We start from the raw sequence: 15,362 nt of genomic DNA on the forward strand, positions 1-15,362 counted from the left end.
GTTAACTGGTGAAATACGATAAACATTTCAAGAAGATATTCAATTCTCTACAACTCCTTTCAGAACACAGAAACAGAGGGACTGCTTCCTATCTAATTCTGTGAGACCAACATTACTCTAATACCAAACCAAAAACGTAAAGAAAAAGTATACACTAATATCTCTGATGAACATAAATGCAAAAACACAAAGCATCAGTAAATTGAATCAAAAACTATATAAACATAATTATACATCATGACCAAGTGGGATTCATGAAAGGCACCTAAGGTTTATTTCACACCATATTACAAAATTATAGTAATCAAAACAGCATGCTAATAGCATAAAGACATATATCCACTCCAGTGAAATAGAATGGAGACTTCAGGTTGTAAATATCAACCCTCATATATATGATCCAATAATTACTGACAAGAAGACCATTACCATTCAATAAAGAGAGGCTTTTTACCAAATAATGTTGGAAAAACTGGATAGCCACATGTACAAGAATGAAGTTAAGAGTCTTATACCATATACAAAAAGGCATTCTAAATATATCAAAGGCAAAAATATAAGAGCTAAAATTACAAAATTCTTAGGGGAAAAAAAGGGAAAACTTTCAAAATGTTGGATTCAGCCATAAATTCTTGCCTATGACAATAAAGACAAAATCGACAAAAGAAAAAATAGACAAACTGGACTTGAAAAAAAAGAACAATTACCACTTTATACCTTAAATTACATCATATAATGTGTCAACTGAACCTCAAGAAAAGTTGGAGGAAAAAAAGAAAAAACTGAAAAACTTTTGTACATCAATAGACATTATAAAACTACAGAAAAAACAGGAAGAAAAAATTTCAAAGCCAAGACATGGAAATAACCTAAATATCCATTGACAGATGAATGCATAAAGACAATAGGGTGCATGTATACGAAAGAACATTATTGAGTCATAAAAAAATAATTACATAATGTCATTTGCTGCAACATGCAAGGACTTAAGACATCATCATCCTAAGTGAAGCAAGTCAGAAATAGAAAAATACCATTTATCATTTATATATGGAATCTAAAATATCACATAAATGAATACATCTAAGAAACAGACTCACAGACACAGAGAACAGACTTAGGATTTCCAAGTGGGAGGCAGCTAAGCGAGAAAAGGATTGGGAGTGCAAACCAGTATATACAGGATGAATAAAGCACAAGGTCCTACTCTACAGCACAGAGAACTATATTATGTATCTTGTGATATACCATAAGGGAAAAGAAAAAGAATAAATATATATACATGTAACTGAGACACTTTACAGCTGACATGAGTGTGACATGCATAAATATGAGACACAAAGACTTTCAACCAGTTCCACAATCTCTACAGCAATCAAAATGCCTGCCAAGAAGAGACCAGAAGTCTACTGCCGGATGCTCGGCCTACAAGGAATGTCTGGATTCTGTATTTTCATTGGTTGAACGCCGTCATAACGCATGGTCTTCTGGGAAATGTAGTGCCAAGGCCTCAAGAAATGGCACCCCACACTAGGAGACCAACAAGAAAAGCTAAACCACTGAGGGGAGGAGCACTGATAAACTGCCTGTGTGGGGGAAGGGCTTAATCCTTCTTAGGTGGGTGGAAGATTCTGGACCGGAGGAAGGGCTTAAGACCATTTGTCTTTAATGCTACTGACCACTGAAGTGTCTGCACATGGCCTCACTCCTTAAAGCCAACCCAAGCTGACATCTACTGCTGGTAACTGGAAGCAAATGAACATTATCCTATTGATCTTGAAATCAACCCTGAATATTCATTGGAAGGACTGATACTGAAGCTGAAGCTCCAATACTTTGGCCACCTGATGCGAAAAGTCAACTCACTGGAAAAGATTCCTGATGCTGGGAAAGATTGAAAGCAGAAGGGGATGACAAAGGAGGAGATGGCTGGATGGCATCACGAACTCGATGGACATGAGTTTGAGCAAGCTCCGGGAGCTGGTGATGGACAGGAAGGCCTGGCATGCTGCAGTCCATGGGGTCAAAAACTCTTGACATCACTTAAAAGACTGAACAATTGCTCTTGAAATGCATACAGCCTGAAGTGTTAGCGATTTGGGGGAATTCCCTGGTGGTTCAGTGATTAGGATTTATTATGTTCACTGCTGCCATGCAGGTGGGTTCAATCGGTATTTCAGGTAGTAAAATGCAGCAAGCCCCTTGTCCCAGTCAAAAAAAAGAAGAAAAAAAAAAGTTTGAATTTATTTTGCAAGCTTTGCTCAAGGACAATAAAAATGTCAGAAAAGGCCCCTCTGAGACCAAGGAAGCGAACCTGTTACACGTTTTTGCTCTCTGCAGCTGCAGCTCAAGTCTCAATAAAGCCTTGCCTTAAAAAAAAAAAAAAAAAGACAGCAGGCTGACTGGGAATCTGGGTATGCCTAATGCAGGTGGACAAGAGGGAAAGCACTGCTTTTGTACATCCAGAAAAGGCTCTCTTGCCTGCAGAATCTGTGCCCAACTCACTGAGAAACACCAATGTATAAACCGGGAACACAGAATGGCTATTCTCTTGCTCTCTGAACATCTCCTGCCCAACCAGTCGGATTCAACTATACCCTACTCACATGGCTGATTTTTCATCTTTATCATAAGGCCTAATCAGTCAATGACTACCTTCTTGCCCTGGCCTCAGCTAGTGATTGTTCTGATCTTTTGATCATAATTCCTTCACATTTACTGAAGTCTTGTCACTGTACGCCACATCTGCCCTATCCCACTGGAGACTCAAAGAACACCATGTACACGTCCTGACACCCTGTCCCTGCCCACAACAGCCCCAGTCACACCACAGCCCCATGCTAATGGACACGCCTTTCTTTTCAGTGGGAACAAACATTCATAATTTTAATGTGAATGATCCCATTTATCTATGCAAACTTCCCTGGGCTCAGAATCTGTAATTATTCTTCGAATTTGTGGAGGGAGGGGTCTGCATCTCAGCTGAATAGCTTCCACAAGGACACACAGCTGCCAGGCCTTTGACAAGAGCTCACACTACACGAAACAGATGCACTGGCTTCTCTTCTGCACTTCCCAGCTTGCACACCACCAACTGTGTCACAACCAGGAACTACCTACTCTGGCGGCTACAACTTCACTGGGCCTCCAGCTCCACCTTCCCCAGTTCACATCTCCTTGCAAGCGCATTCCCCAAGCGCAACCCAATCCGAAGTCCTCTGCTAAACAAAGCTGCTCACAGATGTGAATCTCCAGCCTGTAACACAATTGTGACTCAGTCCCTGATCTGAACACAATCAGTGCATCAAACTTGAAGTAACGTGGGCGATTGTCTTTCTAATCCCATCTGCACTTACCTGATCATACAGGATCTCTGAGAACTGTGTGACAAATTTGGGCATCCATATCACATGCCTGGCCCCAAAAAAATTCACTGCTTGTGAATTCTGTGCTGGGTCAGCACATCCCGCTGTATTTCCCCAACAAGGTCTCACTTCTGTCACATACCTTTGTGCTATGGTACATGAGTTAGCAGATCCAGGCTGCATCGAAGGGTGTGAGCATTCAGCCTTTTGTTGCACTGCCCCCAGGTTGTGCAGATAAACACTGATATTTAGAATACATTCTTGTGTAATAAATTGCTGGCATTACAAAAAGGTTTCTTTTATTTTTGAAGAGCATTCTAAGAAGTTATGTATTGAAAGATGTGAAACCTGCAATTACAAAACTTAAAAATGACTAGGTAAATCATGATACACAAACAAAAAATGTATATAATTATGATAAATGACATAATATACAGGAAGGGTCCAACACAGTCATTTATTTCATTTATATATATATTTGAAAATAGTTATTACTAAAGTAGACTATGCCCTTGTATCAGTAATTATAATGTTGAAGATGAATTTAAAATGGGAGAAGGAAACTGATTTTAACGATGTACCCAAAAATGTTTAAATGTACATACACAAAGTCAACTATACAACCAGAAAACGAGTTTTCAAACAAATTAGAAAAATCTATTCATAATCACTGTACTATGGTTTACTAGGTACATTCCTAAAACATTTTGCAGCTACTGGGCTTGTAAGGGGGAAAAAGAATTCAATGCTGGGTTATAAGCAATGCTTCCCAACTCCATTTCAGCGACATTATGTTCGCAATTTGACACTGGTAATGGTGTGAATATTTTCACCAGGGAAATTGGCAAACACTACAAAACAGGGATTGATTTAGTGTAATTACATCTGAAGGTAACATATATTAATAAAGCAGACTTATCAAAAACATGTATAATGTATGTGGCCATTACATTATGTATTGTATAAAAATTGAGAACACAAACTTTCAGCATCCCGAATTACAATTCCATGCAGGAAAAAAAGTCACTCACATTCATGAATGAGTGAAATCTAACATGTCTTTGTTATCTCCTTGCTTTCCTAATGTCAAAATAAGAGAAAATAGCCTAACCTCACAAAACAGAAGTTGGCAAAAGTACGAATAGAAATCTAACAAAACAAGACACACAGATAAAAAACAGACACATGAAAAACAAAAATTTAACATCAAGAATCCTGAGAAAGAGAATCACCAGCGGTCCAGTGGCTAGGATTCCCCATGTCCACATCACAGGACATGGTTTAGATCGCTGCTTGGGGGGAACTAAGATCCCACATGCCACATGGCACAGTTAAGTAAATATAATCTGAGAAAGATGTAATTAAAATCATAACAATTTTTTAATACAGAGGTTTTGGTCTTCATGGGAGGGGCCACCTTGCATTCCTGTTAGTTTTAAAGCTAGGTTGATCAAGTGTGGGTCTCAGAAAGTGAGGACAAATTCATACTAATAATCATTATTTTACTAAGCAACATTTTTCTGGAGGGGTAGGAGGAAAAGTGAGGAGATGAGTAAAGGGGTAAAGGAAGAAGAGCTTTAGAGACTACACCATGTGAGGGCCACACTGGACATTTGCAGGCCTTCAGTGTCCCTCACACGGCCCAAAACAGTGAGCAGGTCAACCACATAACAGGGGAACAGGGACATCTTGAGGTGGGTATGTAAAGAAGATGAACAAGACTTGGGAAACCAATCACTGCAGAGTGGTGAGGCCAGTGTCGAATCTGGAGAAATGCCAATGAGTCAGTCCAGAGTCCCCAGCTTGGCGCTGTTGTTCTATAAAGAACTTCCCAAGTGGGAGGGTGTCAGTGGGAGACGTGCACACAGGGAAATGAGGCTGGAACCCCTTGTGGTGATGGAGCTGTCAGTGTGCACAGCTCACGGTCAGGATACAGAAACTGGAGTCCCTGCTCTGAGGGGCAAAAGAAAAGCCAGTGGACACGTGCAGTGTAACCACTCTCATGAAAGGTCTGGCAGTAGTGAGCTCCTCTGGAAGTCCTTCTAACTCTCTGAGTTGGACAGCCCTTCTTTCTAAAATGGCAATGATAGGGATGAAATCACAGCATTGGTTTGGCTGGGTAGATGAATGGAGTCATCCACAGCAAAGTCATCAATGTTGGTTCTCAGAGAAAAGATAACCCTGACCATCAGCATGGGTTGGGATGTAAGCACGGCTCATGGGGTGCGGGCAGAGGGAGCAGAAGTGTCAGGATGGACAAGGTGTTCTTTCAGTCCTCAAACCTGGTGGGTGTAGAGCAGGGGAGGAGTGAAGTCACCAGATTCTCCAAATGCCTGAACCAGGCAATGTGGCATTCAATCTCAGATCCTTATCCCTTCAACAGGGATCATAAAACAGATGACACTGCATCTCTGTGCCTCAGATTCTGCTCTAGAAAGGGTCCACTTGCTTCATAGGTTCTGCCCACTCTGTCACCACCTCAAACTTCTTTGACATCATTGCCAGTCATACTTGCAATATTTATAAAGCCCTTTTTTCAGTGTGACCTTGCTGATGTTTAATCAAGCGGCAACTTCAGGTGAAAGATATACCACATTCCTTGCACTCATAAGGCTTTTCTCCAGGGTGGATTTTCCAATGTGTGCGGAGAAGCTGTCTTTGCTTAAAGGCTTTCCCACATTCACTGCATGCAAAAGGCCTTTCTCCAGTATGAAGTCTGTGATGATCATAGAGACTGGTTTGACTAGTAAAAGACTGGCCACATTCACTGCAGTTATAAGGCCTTTCTTAAGTGTGAACTCGGTGATGACGAAGAAGGCTCGAACAACTAATAAAATGCTTCCCACATTCACTGCACTCATAAGGCCTTTCTCCAGTGTGAACTCTTTGATGATCACGAAGGCTCCTCCCAGCAGTAAAAGATTTCCCACATTCACTGCACTCATAAGGTTTTTCTCCAATGTGAACTCTCTGATGATACCGGAGGCCGCTCATAGCAACAAAACTTTTTCCACATTCACTGCACTTATAAGGCCTTTCTCCAGTGTGAACTCTCTGATGATCACGAAGGCTCAACCTAGCAATAAAAGATTTCCCACATTCACTGCATTCATAAGGCCTTTCTCCACTGTGAACTCTCTGATGATGAAGAAGGCTCGAGCTACTAGTAAAACATTTTCCACATTCACTGCAATTAAAAGGCCTTTCTCCAGTGTGAACTCTCTGATGATCACAAAGGCTCAACCTAGCAATAAAAGATTTCCCACATTCACTGCATTCATAAGGCCTTTCTCCACTGTGAACTCTCTGATGATGAAGAAGGCTCGAGCTACTAGTAAAACATTTTCCACATTCACTGCAATTAAAAGGCCTTTCTCCAGTGTCAACTCTCTGGGGACACTGGTGGTTCAGCCTAGCAGTTAAAGATTTCTCACATTTATTACACTCATAAGCCTGTTCTCCAGCATGAAACTTCTTATGGACATTGAGATGTGCCTTTTGGCGAAAGAATTCCCCACATTCACTGCATTCAAAATCCCTTACTTCATTGTGAACTCTCCAATGATTACAAAGGTTTGATCTACTTGTAAAAGATTTCCCACATTTATTGCACTCATAAGGCTTTTCTCCAGTGTGAACATTCATATGTGCACTTAGTTGTTCATTTCGGCTAAAGAACTTCCCACAGGAATTTCACTCAAAAGGTCTTTCTCCACTGTGGATTCTCTGATGATTAGAAAGGATAGACCAAGTAGTGAATGACTTTCCACATTCACTGCACTCATAAGGCCTTTCTCCAGTGTGAACTCTCAGATGATAATAGAGACCAGAGCTAGTAGTAAGAGCTTTCCCATATTTGCTGCACTCGTAAGGGTTTTCTCCAGTGTGAAGTCTTTCATGTGCAAGGAAATTGGATTTGCGGGCAAAAAATTTTCCACATTGGTTGCAAATCCAGTGTGAATTCTCTGATGTTCCATTAAGTTCCACTTTTGAATGAAGGATTTATTACATTCCTTGCACTCATAAGGCTTTTCTCCAGTGTGGATCCTTCTATGGGCAATGAGGTATTTCCTTTGGCTAAAGGATTTTCCACATTCACTGCAGTCATAAAGCATCCCTCCACAGTTAAATCTCTGATGTGCAAGGAAACGGGATTTGTGGCTAAATAATTTTGCACAATGGCTGCATTCATAACACCTTTCTCTAGCATGACCTTTTTGATGCTGAATGAGGTTATTTCTTTGGGTGCTGGCTTTCTCACATGTATTGAACTTACAAAACCCTTCACTAGTGAGGACCTACCCATCCTGAACAAGTATGTCTGTGTGGCTGGAGACTATCTTGCCTTTTCCCCAGCTCTGATGACTTTTTCCACTGTGAAAAACAGCTTCACATTCCTTACTATTGTTCAGTTTCTTCCTGGTATTAGTGGCCTGTGGCTGAGCTCCCATATTTGCCATGAAGTCATTCCCAAGTTCCATGAAGGTAGAGAGATTCCTTGATGCAAGAACTGTGCAATTCTTCAAAAATGAGGGTCTGTCCATGATACATTGTAAGGGATTCTCTCCAATGTGCTGCTTCTGGTGCTGCTGAATATTTGCAGTGAAATAGAACTGTTTCCCACATGACCCACATGTGTATGCTTTCTGCCTGCTATTTGTTCTTTGCTCTTCAGCCAAATGCAAAATGTCTCTCAAAACTAGGATGCACATCTTACAAAGCTGGACCTTCTCAGGAGACAAACCTGCCCTGGGAGTCCTAATCTGTGACACTCCTTCTACAGATTCGCTCTGTTCAGAAGGTGTCTCCTCATCCTGAACTCCACGCCAAGTACCTGAAAACAAAGAAGTTGACAGTGAAGTTCACGTTGACTTTACTGGAGGAAGGGAACGCCATCATAATCCTATATCTGACACATGAAAGAATCACTCCACAGGACTGTGTTCAGGAAATGGAGTTGGGATAAAACTGAGAAGCAGATGCTCTCACCAAGTGCAGGACCGAAGGACTGGATGTGGCCCAAGGAGAAAGGCATCTTCTACAATTCACTCCTCTGTCAATGGCTTTTACCAGGAACACATCTCCTCAACCTGTGACACTGTAAGGAAGTAGATCTCCAAGCCTCAGAAAATCTGTGATTTTTTTTTTTCTTGTGATGAGCACTTTTAAGATCTACTCTTTTAGAATTTTCTTTTTTCTCTTTATTCATTTACTCATTTATAACTTCGCTTGGTGGTTGTTGCTGGTCTCAGGCTTTCTCTAGTTTCGGCAAGCAGGGGCTAGTCTCTAGTTGTGTTGGATGGGCTTCTTATTGCAATAGCTTCTTTTGTGGCAGAGCACAAGCTCTAGGCAGGAATGCTTCAGTAGTTGCAACAGGCAGACTCAGTGACTGCTGCACTTGGGCTTAGCTGCTCCACAGCATGTGCGCAGCAATGCTGTACCAGGGACCAAACCCCTGTCTCCTGCATTACCAGGCGGATTCCTAACCAGGAGACCACCAGGGACGCCCTCTTTGGGAAATTTCTAAATATTCAACACAGTCATGTTAACTAGAGTCACTACGCTGTGCCTTACATCCCGAGGACTTACCTTATAATTAGAAGTGTGTAACTTCTGACATCCTTCCTTCATTTCATCTGCCCACCTTGCTCTGGTCTGGCAGTCACTAATCCTTTGTCTGTATCTGTTTGGTGTTGCTGTTATTGTTTTAAACATTCAACAAGTAAGCATAACCATCCAGTACAGGTAAATGTGGAACAACCTGAGTTCTGAATGCTTGGGTCCACTTTTACAGGAACACTTTTCAATAAATATACACAGAATCATATGCTCTGTGTAGCTGGATGAATCCACAAATGGGAAAACTTCAGAATCAGAGGACTGACTATGGGCCTCTAGACTTCAGTGTATTTAGAGGATCCTGGATCCAGTCCTCAGTGGACACAGTGGGACAACTGGATTTGTCTTTCCCTGATTTATTTCACTTAGCATAATGCTCTCCAGGTCAATTTATGCAACTGCAAATGGCAATACAGGCATCTTTTTTATGGTTATATAATACTGAATAATATTCCATATATATTTCATTTTTGTTATCCACTCATCCATCAATGGACACTTAGGTTCTTTCCATCTCTTGATTATAAATAAGCTACAACAGACATAAGGCACAGATACTGTTTTTGAAATGATGATTTTACTCCCTCTGCATAAATACAAAAAGGTGGACTTGATGGACCATATGTAAGTTCCTTTTTTAATTCTGTAAGCAGTCTCCATAATCTTTACTATAGTGGCTGCAATAATATATATTCCTACCCACAGACAGTAAAGAATCTGCCTGCAATGCAGGAGACCCAGGTTTAACTCCAGGGTTGGGAAGATCCTCTGGAGAAGGGAAAGGCTACCCACTCCAGCATTTGGGCCTGGAGAATTCCATGGGCAGAGGAGCCAGGAGGGCTACAGTCCATGGTGTTGCAAAGAGTCAGACCTGACTGAGTGACTAACAATTTTGCTTTCACCAACTGTGCACAAGGGGTTTGTTTTCTCTACAAGTTTACCAACATTTATTTTTTTGTCCTTTCTATAACAGACATTACAACGTGTATGAGGTGGTATCTCATTGTGTTTCTGATGTGCATTTTCCCAACCATTCTTGATACTGAGCATCTTTTCATGTAGCTGCTTCCCATACATATATGTATTCTAAAGAACAACAGCAACTGTGTACCCCATTATGCATTTTTAAAACACCTATATATGTATGTTTATATAACATTAAAACAAATGAGAACAATTATAAAATGGAGCAGAGAAAGAAATTAGGAATTTTTTTAAATTATAAAGTATTCAAACTACCAAGGAAGCCATACAGCGTCATATCAAAGTGGACTACAATCAGATATAAATACATAGTGCAAACTCCAGCACAATTACATTAAAGAAAAATGAAGGGAAAAAAGTATACGTTATATGCTAACAAAGAAGAGAAAAGGCAATCATACAAAATTCTCAATTAACAAATGAAAGAGTGGACAACAAACATAGGAAAAAGAATAATGGCAATGGTAAAAAATGGTAACAAATTCATTAGATATTTATTCAACTATATGACTATATTAAACATTGATAGTCTCAATACACCAATGAAAAAACACATTATCAGAGTGAATTCAGAAAGAGGAGTCAAGTACATATTCCCTCCAAAAAACCCACTTTAAATATGAACATGCAGGAATTCCCTAGCAGTCTAGTGCTTAGGACTCAGCACTGTCACTGCTTCAGCTGGGGTTCAATCCCCAGTCAGGGAACTAAGACATTGCAAGCTGCAGCATGTCCAAAAAACAAACAAAAGCACCCACCAATACATGATTTTATCAAGAGATGCAAAAAAAAAAAAAAAAAACAACAAAAGTATCTGGCCAAATCCAATACCCACTCATGATAAAAATCTCCCTCTCCTAGCTATCTAAAAATAGAAAAATTCTTTAACTTGAAAATCAAAATAAAACCCTACTGGTATCATCATACTTCCTAGACAAAAACTAGAAACTTTACCACTAAGATGAAGAATGCAAGGATGTTCCCTTTTACAACTCCCTTTCAACTTTGTAAGTCATAACTAATGCAATGAGAAAAGAAAGTTATATAAAAGTTATAGTGATAGGGAGTGAAAGAATAAAACTGCCTTCATTTTCAGATGGCACAACCAGCTATATAACAACAAAATATACACCAAAAAAAAAAAAAAAAAAATCCTGCAATTCAGAAGCAATTACAGCAAGGTTTCAGGATACAAGAATACCATACAAAAGTCAATTATTACTTTCCTAGACATCAACAATAAACAAGTGAAGTTTGGAATTAAAAACACAATGTGCTAAGTTACTTCAGTCATGTCTGACTCTTCGTTACCCTATGGACCATAAACTGCCAAGCTGGTCTGTCCATGGGATTCTCCAGGCAAGAATATTGGAGTAGGTTGCCATTTCCTTCTCCAGGGGATTGTCCCAGAATCCCTAACATCTCCTGAACTGGCAGGAAGGTTCTTCACTGCTAGCACCACCTGAGAAGTCCCCAAAAAACATAATACCATGTATATTAACACCCCCTGAAAGAATGGAGAGAGAAAGGAAGAAATAGTTATATATCTACCAAGACATGTACAAGATCTACTTGAGGGAAATGATAAAAACTCTGATGAAGAAATCAAAGAACTAAATAAATGAAAAGATACTTCACATTCCTAAAGTGTCAAAGATCTTTCACATTCCACTTTTGTCAAGATGTCAGTTACACCCACCTTCACCTATGAATTCAATGTAATCCAAATCAAATCCCCAGGAAGTTATTAAGAGGATATAAATAAACTGATTTAGGTCATACCTGAATGGTCTAGTGGTTTTCCCTACTTTCTGCAATTTAAGTCTGAATTTGGCAATAAGGAGTTCATGATCTGAGATACAGTCAGCTCCCGGTCTTGTTTTTGCTGACTGTATAGAGCTTCTCCATCTTTGGCTGCAGAGAATATAATCAATCTGATTTCAGTATTGACCATCTGGTTATGTCCATGTGTAGAGTCGTCTCTTGTGTTGTTGCAACAGGGTGTTTGCTATGACTAGTGCATTCTCTTGGCAAAACCATGTTAGTCTTTGCCCTGCTTCATTTTGTACTCCAAAGCCAAATTTGCCTGTTACTCCATGTATCTCTTGACTTCCTACTTTTGCATTCCAGTCCCCTATAATGAACAGGACATCTTTTTGGGTGTCAGTTCTAGAAGATCTTGTAGGTCTTCATAGAACCGTTCAACTTCAGCTTCTTCAGCATTACTGGTTGGGGCATAGACTTGGATGACTGTGATATTGAATGGTTTGCCTTGGAAACGAACCACTAGACCATTCTGGTATGACCTAAATCAAATCCCTTACGATTATATAATGGAAGTGATATATAGATTCAAGGGATTAGATCTGATAGACAGAATGCCTGAAGAACTATGAACAGAGGTTTGTGACATTGTACAGGAGGCAGTGATCAAGACCATCCCTGAGAAAAAGAAATGCACAAAGGCAAAATGGTTGTCTGAAGAGGCCTTACAAATAGCTGAAAAAAGAAGAGAAGCTAAAGGCAAAGGAGAAAAGGAAAGACAAAACTATTTGAATGCAGAGTTCCAAAGAATAGCAGAGAGAGATAAGAAAGCCTTCCTAAGTGATCAATGCAAAGAAATAGAGGAAAACAATCGAACGGGAAAGACTTTAGAGATCACTTCAAGAAAATTAGATACACAAGGGAACATTTCATGCAAAGATGGGCACAATAAAGGACAGAAATGGTATGAACCTAAAAGAAGCAGAAGATATTACGAAGAGGTGGCAAGAATACACAGAAGAACTGTACAAAAAAGATCTTCATGACCCAGATAACCATGATGGTGTGATCACTCACCTAGAGCCAGACATCCTAGAATGTGAAGTCAAGTAGGCCTTAGGAAGCATCACTACAAACAAAGCTAGTGGAGGTGACAGAATTCTAGCTGAGCTATTTCAAATCCTGAAAGATGATGCTGTGAAAGCACGGCACTCAATATGCCAGCAAATTTGGAAAACTCAGCAGTGGTCACAGGACTGGAAAAGGTCAGTTTTCATTCCAATCCCAAAGAAAGGCAATGCCAAAGAACGTTCAAACTACCATACAAATGCACTCATCTCACACGCTAACAACAACAGTACGTGAACCATGAACTTTCAGATATTCCAGTTAGATTTAGAAAAGGGAGAGGAACCAGAGATCAAATTGCCAACATCCTTGGATCATCAAAGAAGCAAGAGAGTTCCAGAAAAACATCTATTTCTGCTTTAGTGACTACACCAAAGCCTTTGACTGTGTGGATCACAACAAACTGTGCAAAATTCTTCATGAGATGGGAATACCAGACCACCTGACCTGCCTCCTGAGAAATCTGTATGCAGGTCAAGAAGCAACAGTCAAAACTGGACATGGAACAACAGACTGGTTTCAAATAGGGCAAGGAGTACGTCAAGGCTGTATATTGTCACCCTGCTAATTTAAGTTATATGTAGACTATGTCATGCAAAATGCCAGGCTGGATGAAGCACAAGCTGGAATCAAGATTGTCAGGAGAAATATCAATAACCTCAGATATGCAGATGACACCACCCTTATGGCAGAAAGTGAAGAACTAGACAGCTTCTTGATGAAAGTGAAAGAGGAGAGAGAAAAAGTTGGCTTAAAGCTCAGTATTCAGAAAACTAAGATCATGGCATCTGGTCCCAACACTTCACGGCAAACAGATGAGGGAAACAGTGGAAACAGTGACAGACTTTATTTTTCTGGGCTCCATAATCACTGCAGATGGTGACTGCAGCCATGAAATTAAAAGATACTTGCTCCTTGGAAGAAAAGCTATGACCAACCTACACAGCATATTAAAAAGCAGAGACATTACTTTGCCAACAAAAGTCCGTCTAGTCAAAGCTATGGTTTTTCCAGTAGTCATGTATGGATGTGAGAGTTGGACTATAAAGAAAGCTGAGCGCCAAAGAATTGATGGCTTTTGAACTGTGGTGTTGGAGAAGACTCTTGAGAGTCCCTTGGACTGCAAGGAGATCCAACCAGTCCATCCTAAAGGAAATCAGTCCTGAATATTCATTAGAAGGACTGATGCTGAAGCTGAAACTCCAATACTTTGGCCACCTGATGGGAAGAACTGACTCACTGGAAAAGACCCTGATGCTGGGCAAGGTTGAGGGCAGGAGAAGGGGATGACAGAGGATGAGATGGTTGGATGGCATCACCGACTCGATTTACAAGAGTTTGAGCAAGCTCACTAGACACCTGATTAAAGGCAAAGATATACAGACAACAAGTTAGCGTGTGCATAGATGAAAGAAACTGCAAATTAAATGCAAAAGGCTATGCCAATACATTAATATATCTATAAAACAGCCAAAATCCAAACACTGACAACAGCAAATGCTGGTAAAGGTGTGAAGCAACGGAATTTTACTCAATGCCAACTGGAATGCTTAGTGGTAGAGTCCACTTTGTATATCCACACAAACACCTTGACACAGAAACTTACAGTAGCTTTATTCATAACTTTCAAAATTTGGAAGTAGTCAAGAAGTCCTTCAGTAGATGAATGGATAAACATGATACACCCAGAGAAGAGAAATATCATTCAGAGTTAAACTGCAACAAACTACTCAAATCATGAAAAGACAGGCAAAAAGCTTAAAATACTTACCATTATGAGAAAGCCAATATGAAAAGGCTACATACTGCATGATTCCAAGGGTATGACATTCTTGAAAAGGGGAAACTAATGAGACAGTAAAATAACAATCAGGGGATACCAAGGAGTAAGGGGGAAGAAGGAATGGACAGGTGGAGCCCAGAGAATTTTTAGTTGAAAATTGAAAACATTCTGTATGATACTATAATGGTGAATATCTGTAATTAAGCATTTATCAAAGCCCATAGAATGGAAAATATCAAGAGTGGACCCTAACACAAACTCAGATTTTGAGTGATAACGATGTGTTCATGTAGGTTCATCAATTTTAACACTCAGATGGGGACTTCCTTAGTGGTACAGTACTAAGATTTCACATGCCCTGGAACAACTAAGCCCAAAAGCCACAACTACTGAACCTGTGATCCATAAGTAAAGAGCCCATCTGCTCCAACAAAAGATTCCACATGATGCAAAAAATCCCACATGATACAACTAAGATCCAATGCAGCCGAAATAAATACACAGTTAAACAAATAAACATTTTATTTAAAAAGAACAAAGTTTAAGGACCCACAACACATGAATCCGAAATTCTTACAAAGCTAGAGAAAGCAAAACAGTGTGCTACTGACATAAAAACATATATATTCTAATGGAATAAAACAGAGACTAACGAGTCTAAACATCAACCCTCAAATATGTAATCCAATACTTACTAACAAGAGGACCATTACCATTCA

At 39.9% G+C, this 15,362-nt stretch overlaps 2 protein-coding genes and 1 pseudogene across 9 annotated transcripts in view; all 3 read right to left on the reverse strand.

Moving 5' to 3' along the window:
- Positions 1-15,362, reverse strand: part of LOC122692669 (zinc finger protein 211-like) — a 52,539-nt gene that overhangs the window by 19,323 nt on the left and 17,854 nt on the right. The gene's annotated exons all lie outside the window — the stretch shown is intronic.
- On the reverse strand, positions 1,907-7,015 carry LOC122692680 (gastrula zinc finger protein XlCGF17.1-like). The gene is given in 2 exon segments (XM_043900489.1): positions 1,907-6,565; positions 6,734-7,015. Coding segments are annotated over 2 exon segments (903 nt in total). The 5' UTR covers positions 7,011-7,015; the 3' UTR covers positions 1,907-5,939.
- LOC122692679 lies at positions 7,175-9,696 on the reverse strand (annotated as a pseudogene).

Source organism: Cervus elaphus, chromosome 4, assembly GCF_910594005.1.
Source record: "Cervus elaphus chromosome 4, mCerEla1.1, whole genome shotgun sequence".
Classification (NCBI taxonomy): domain Eukaryota; kingdom Metazoa; phylum Chordata; class Mammalia; order Artiodactyla; family Cervidae; genus Cervus; species Cervus elaphus.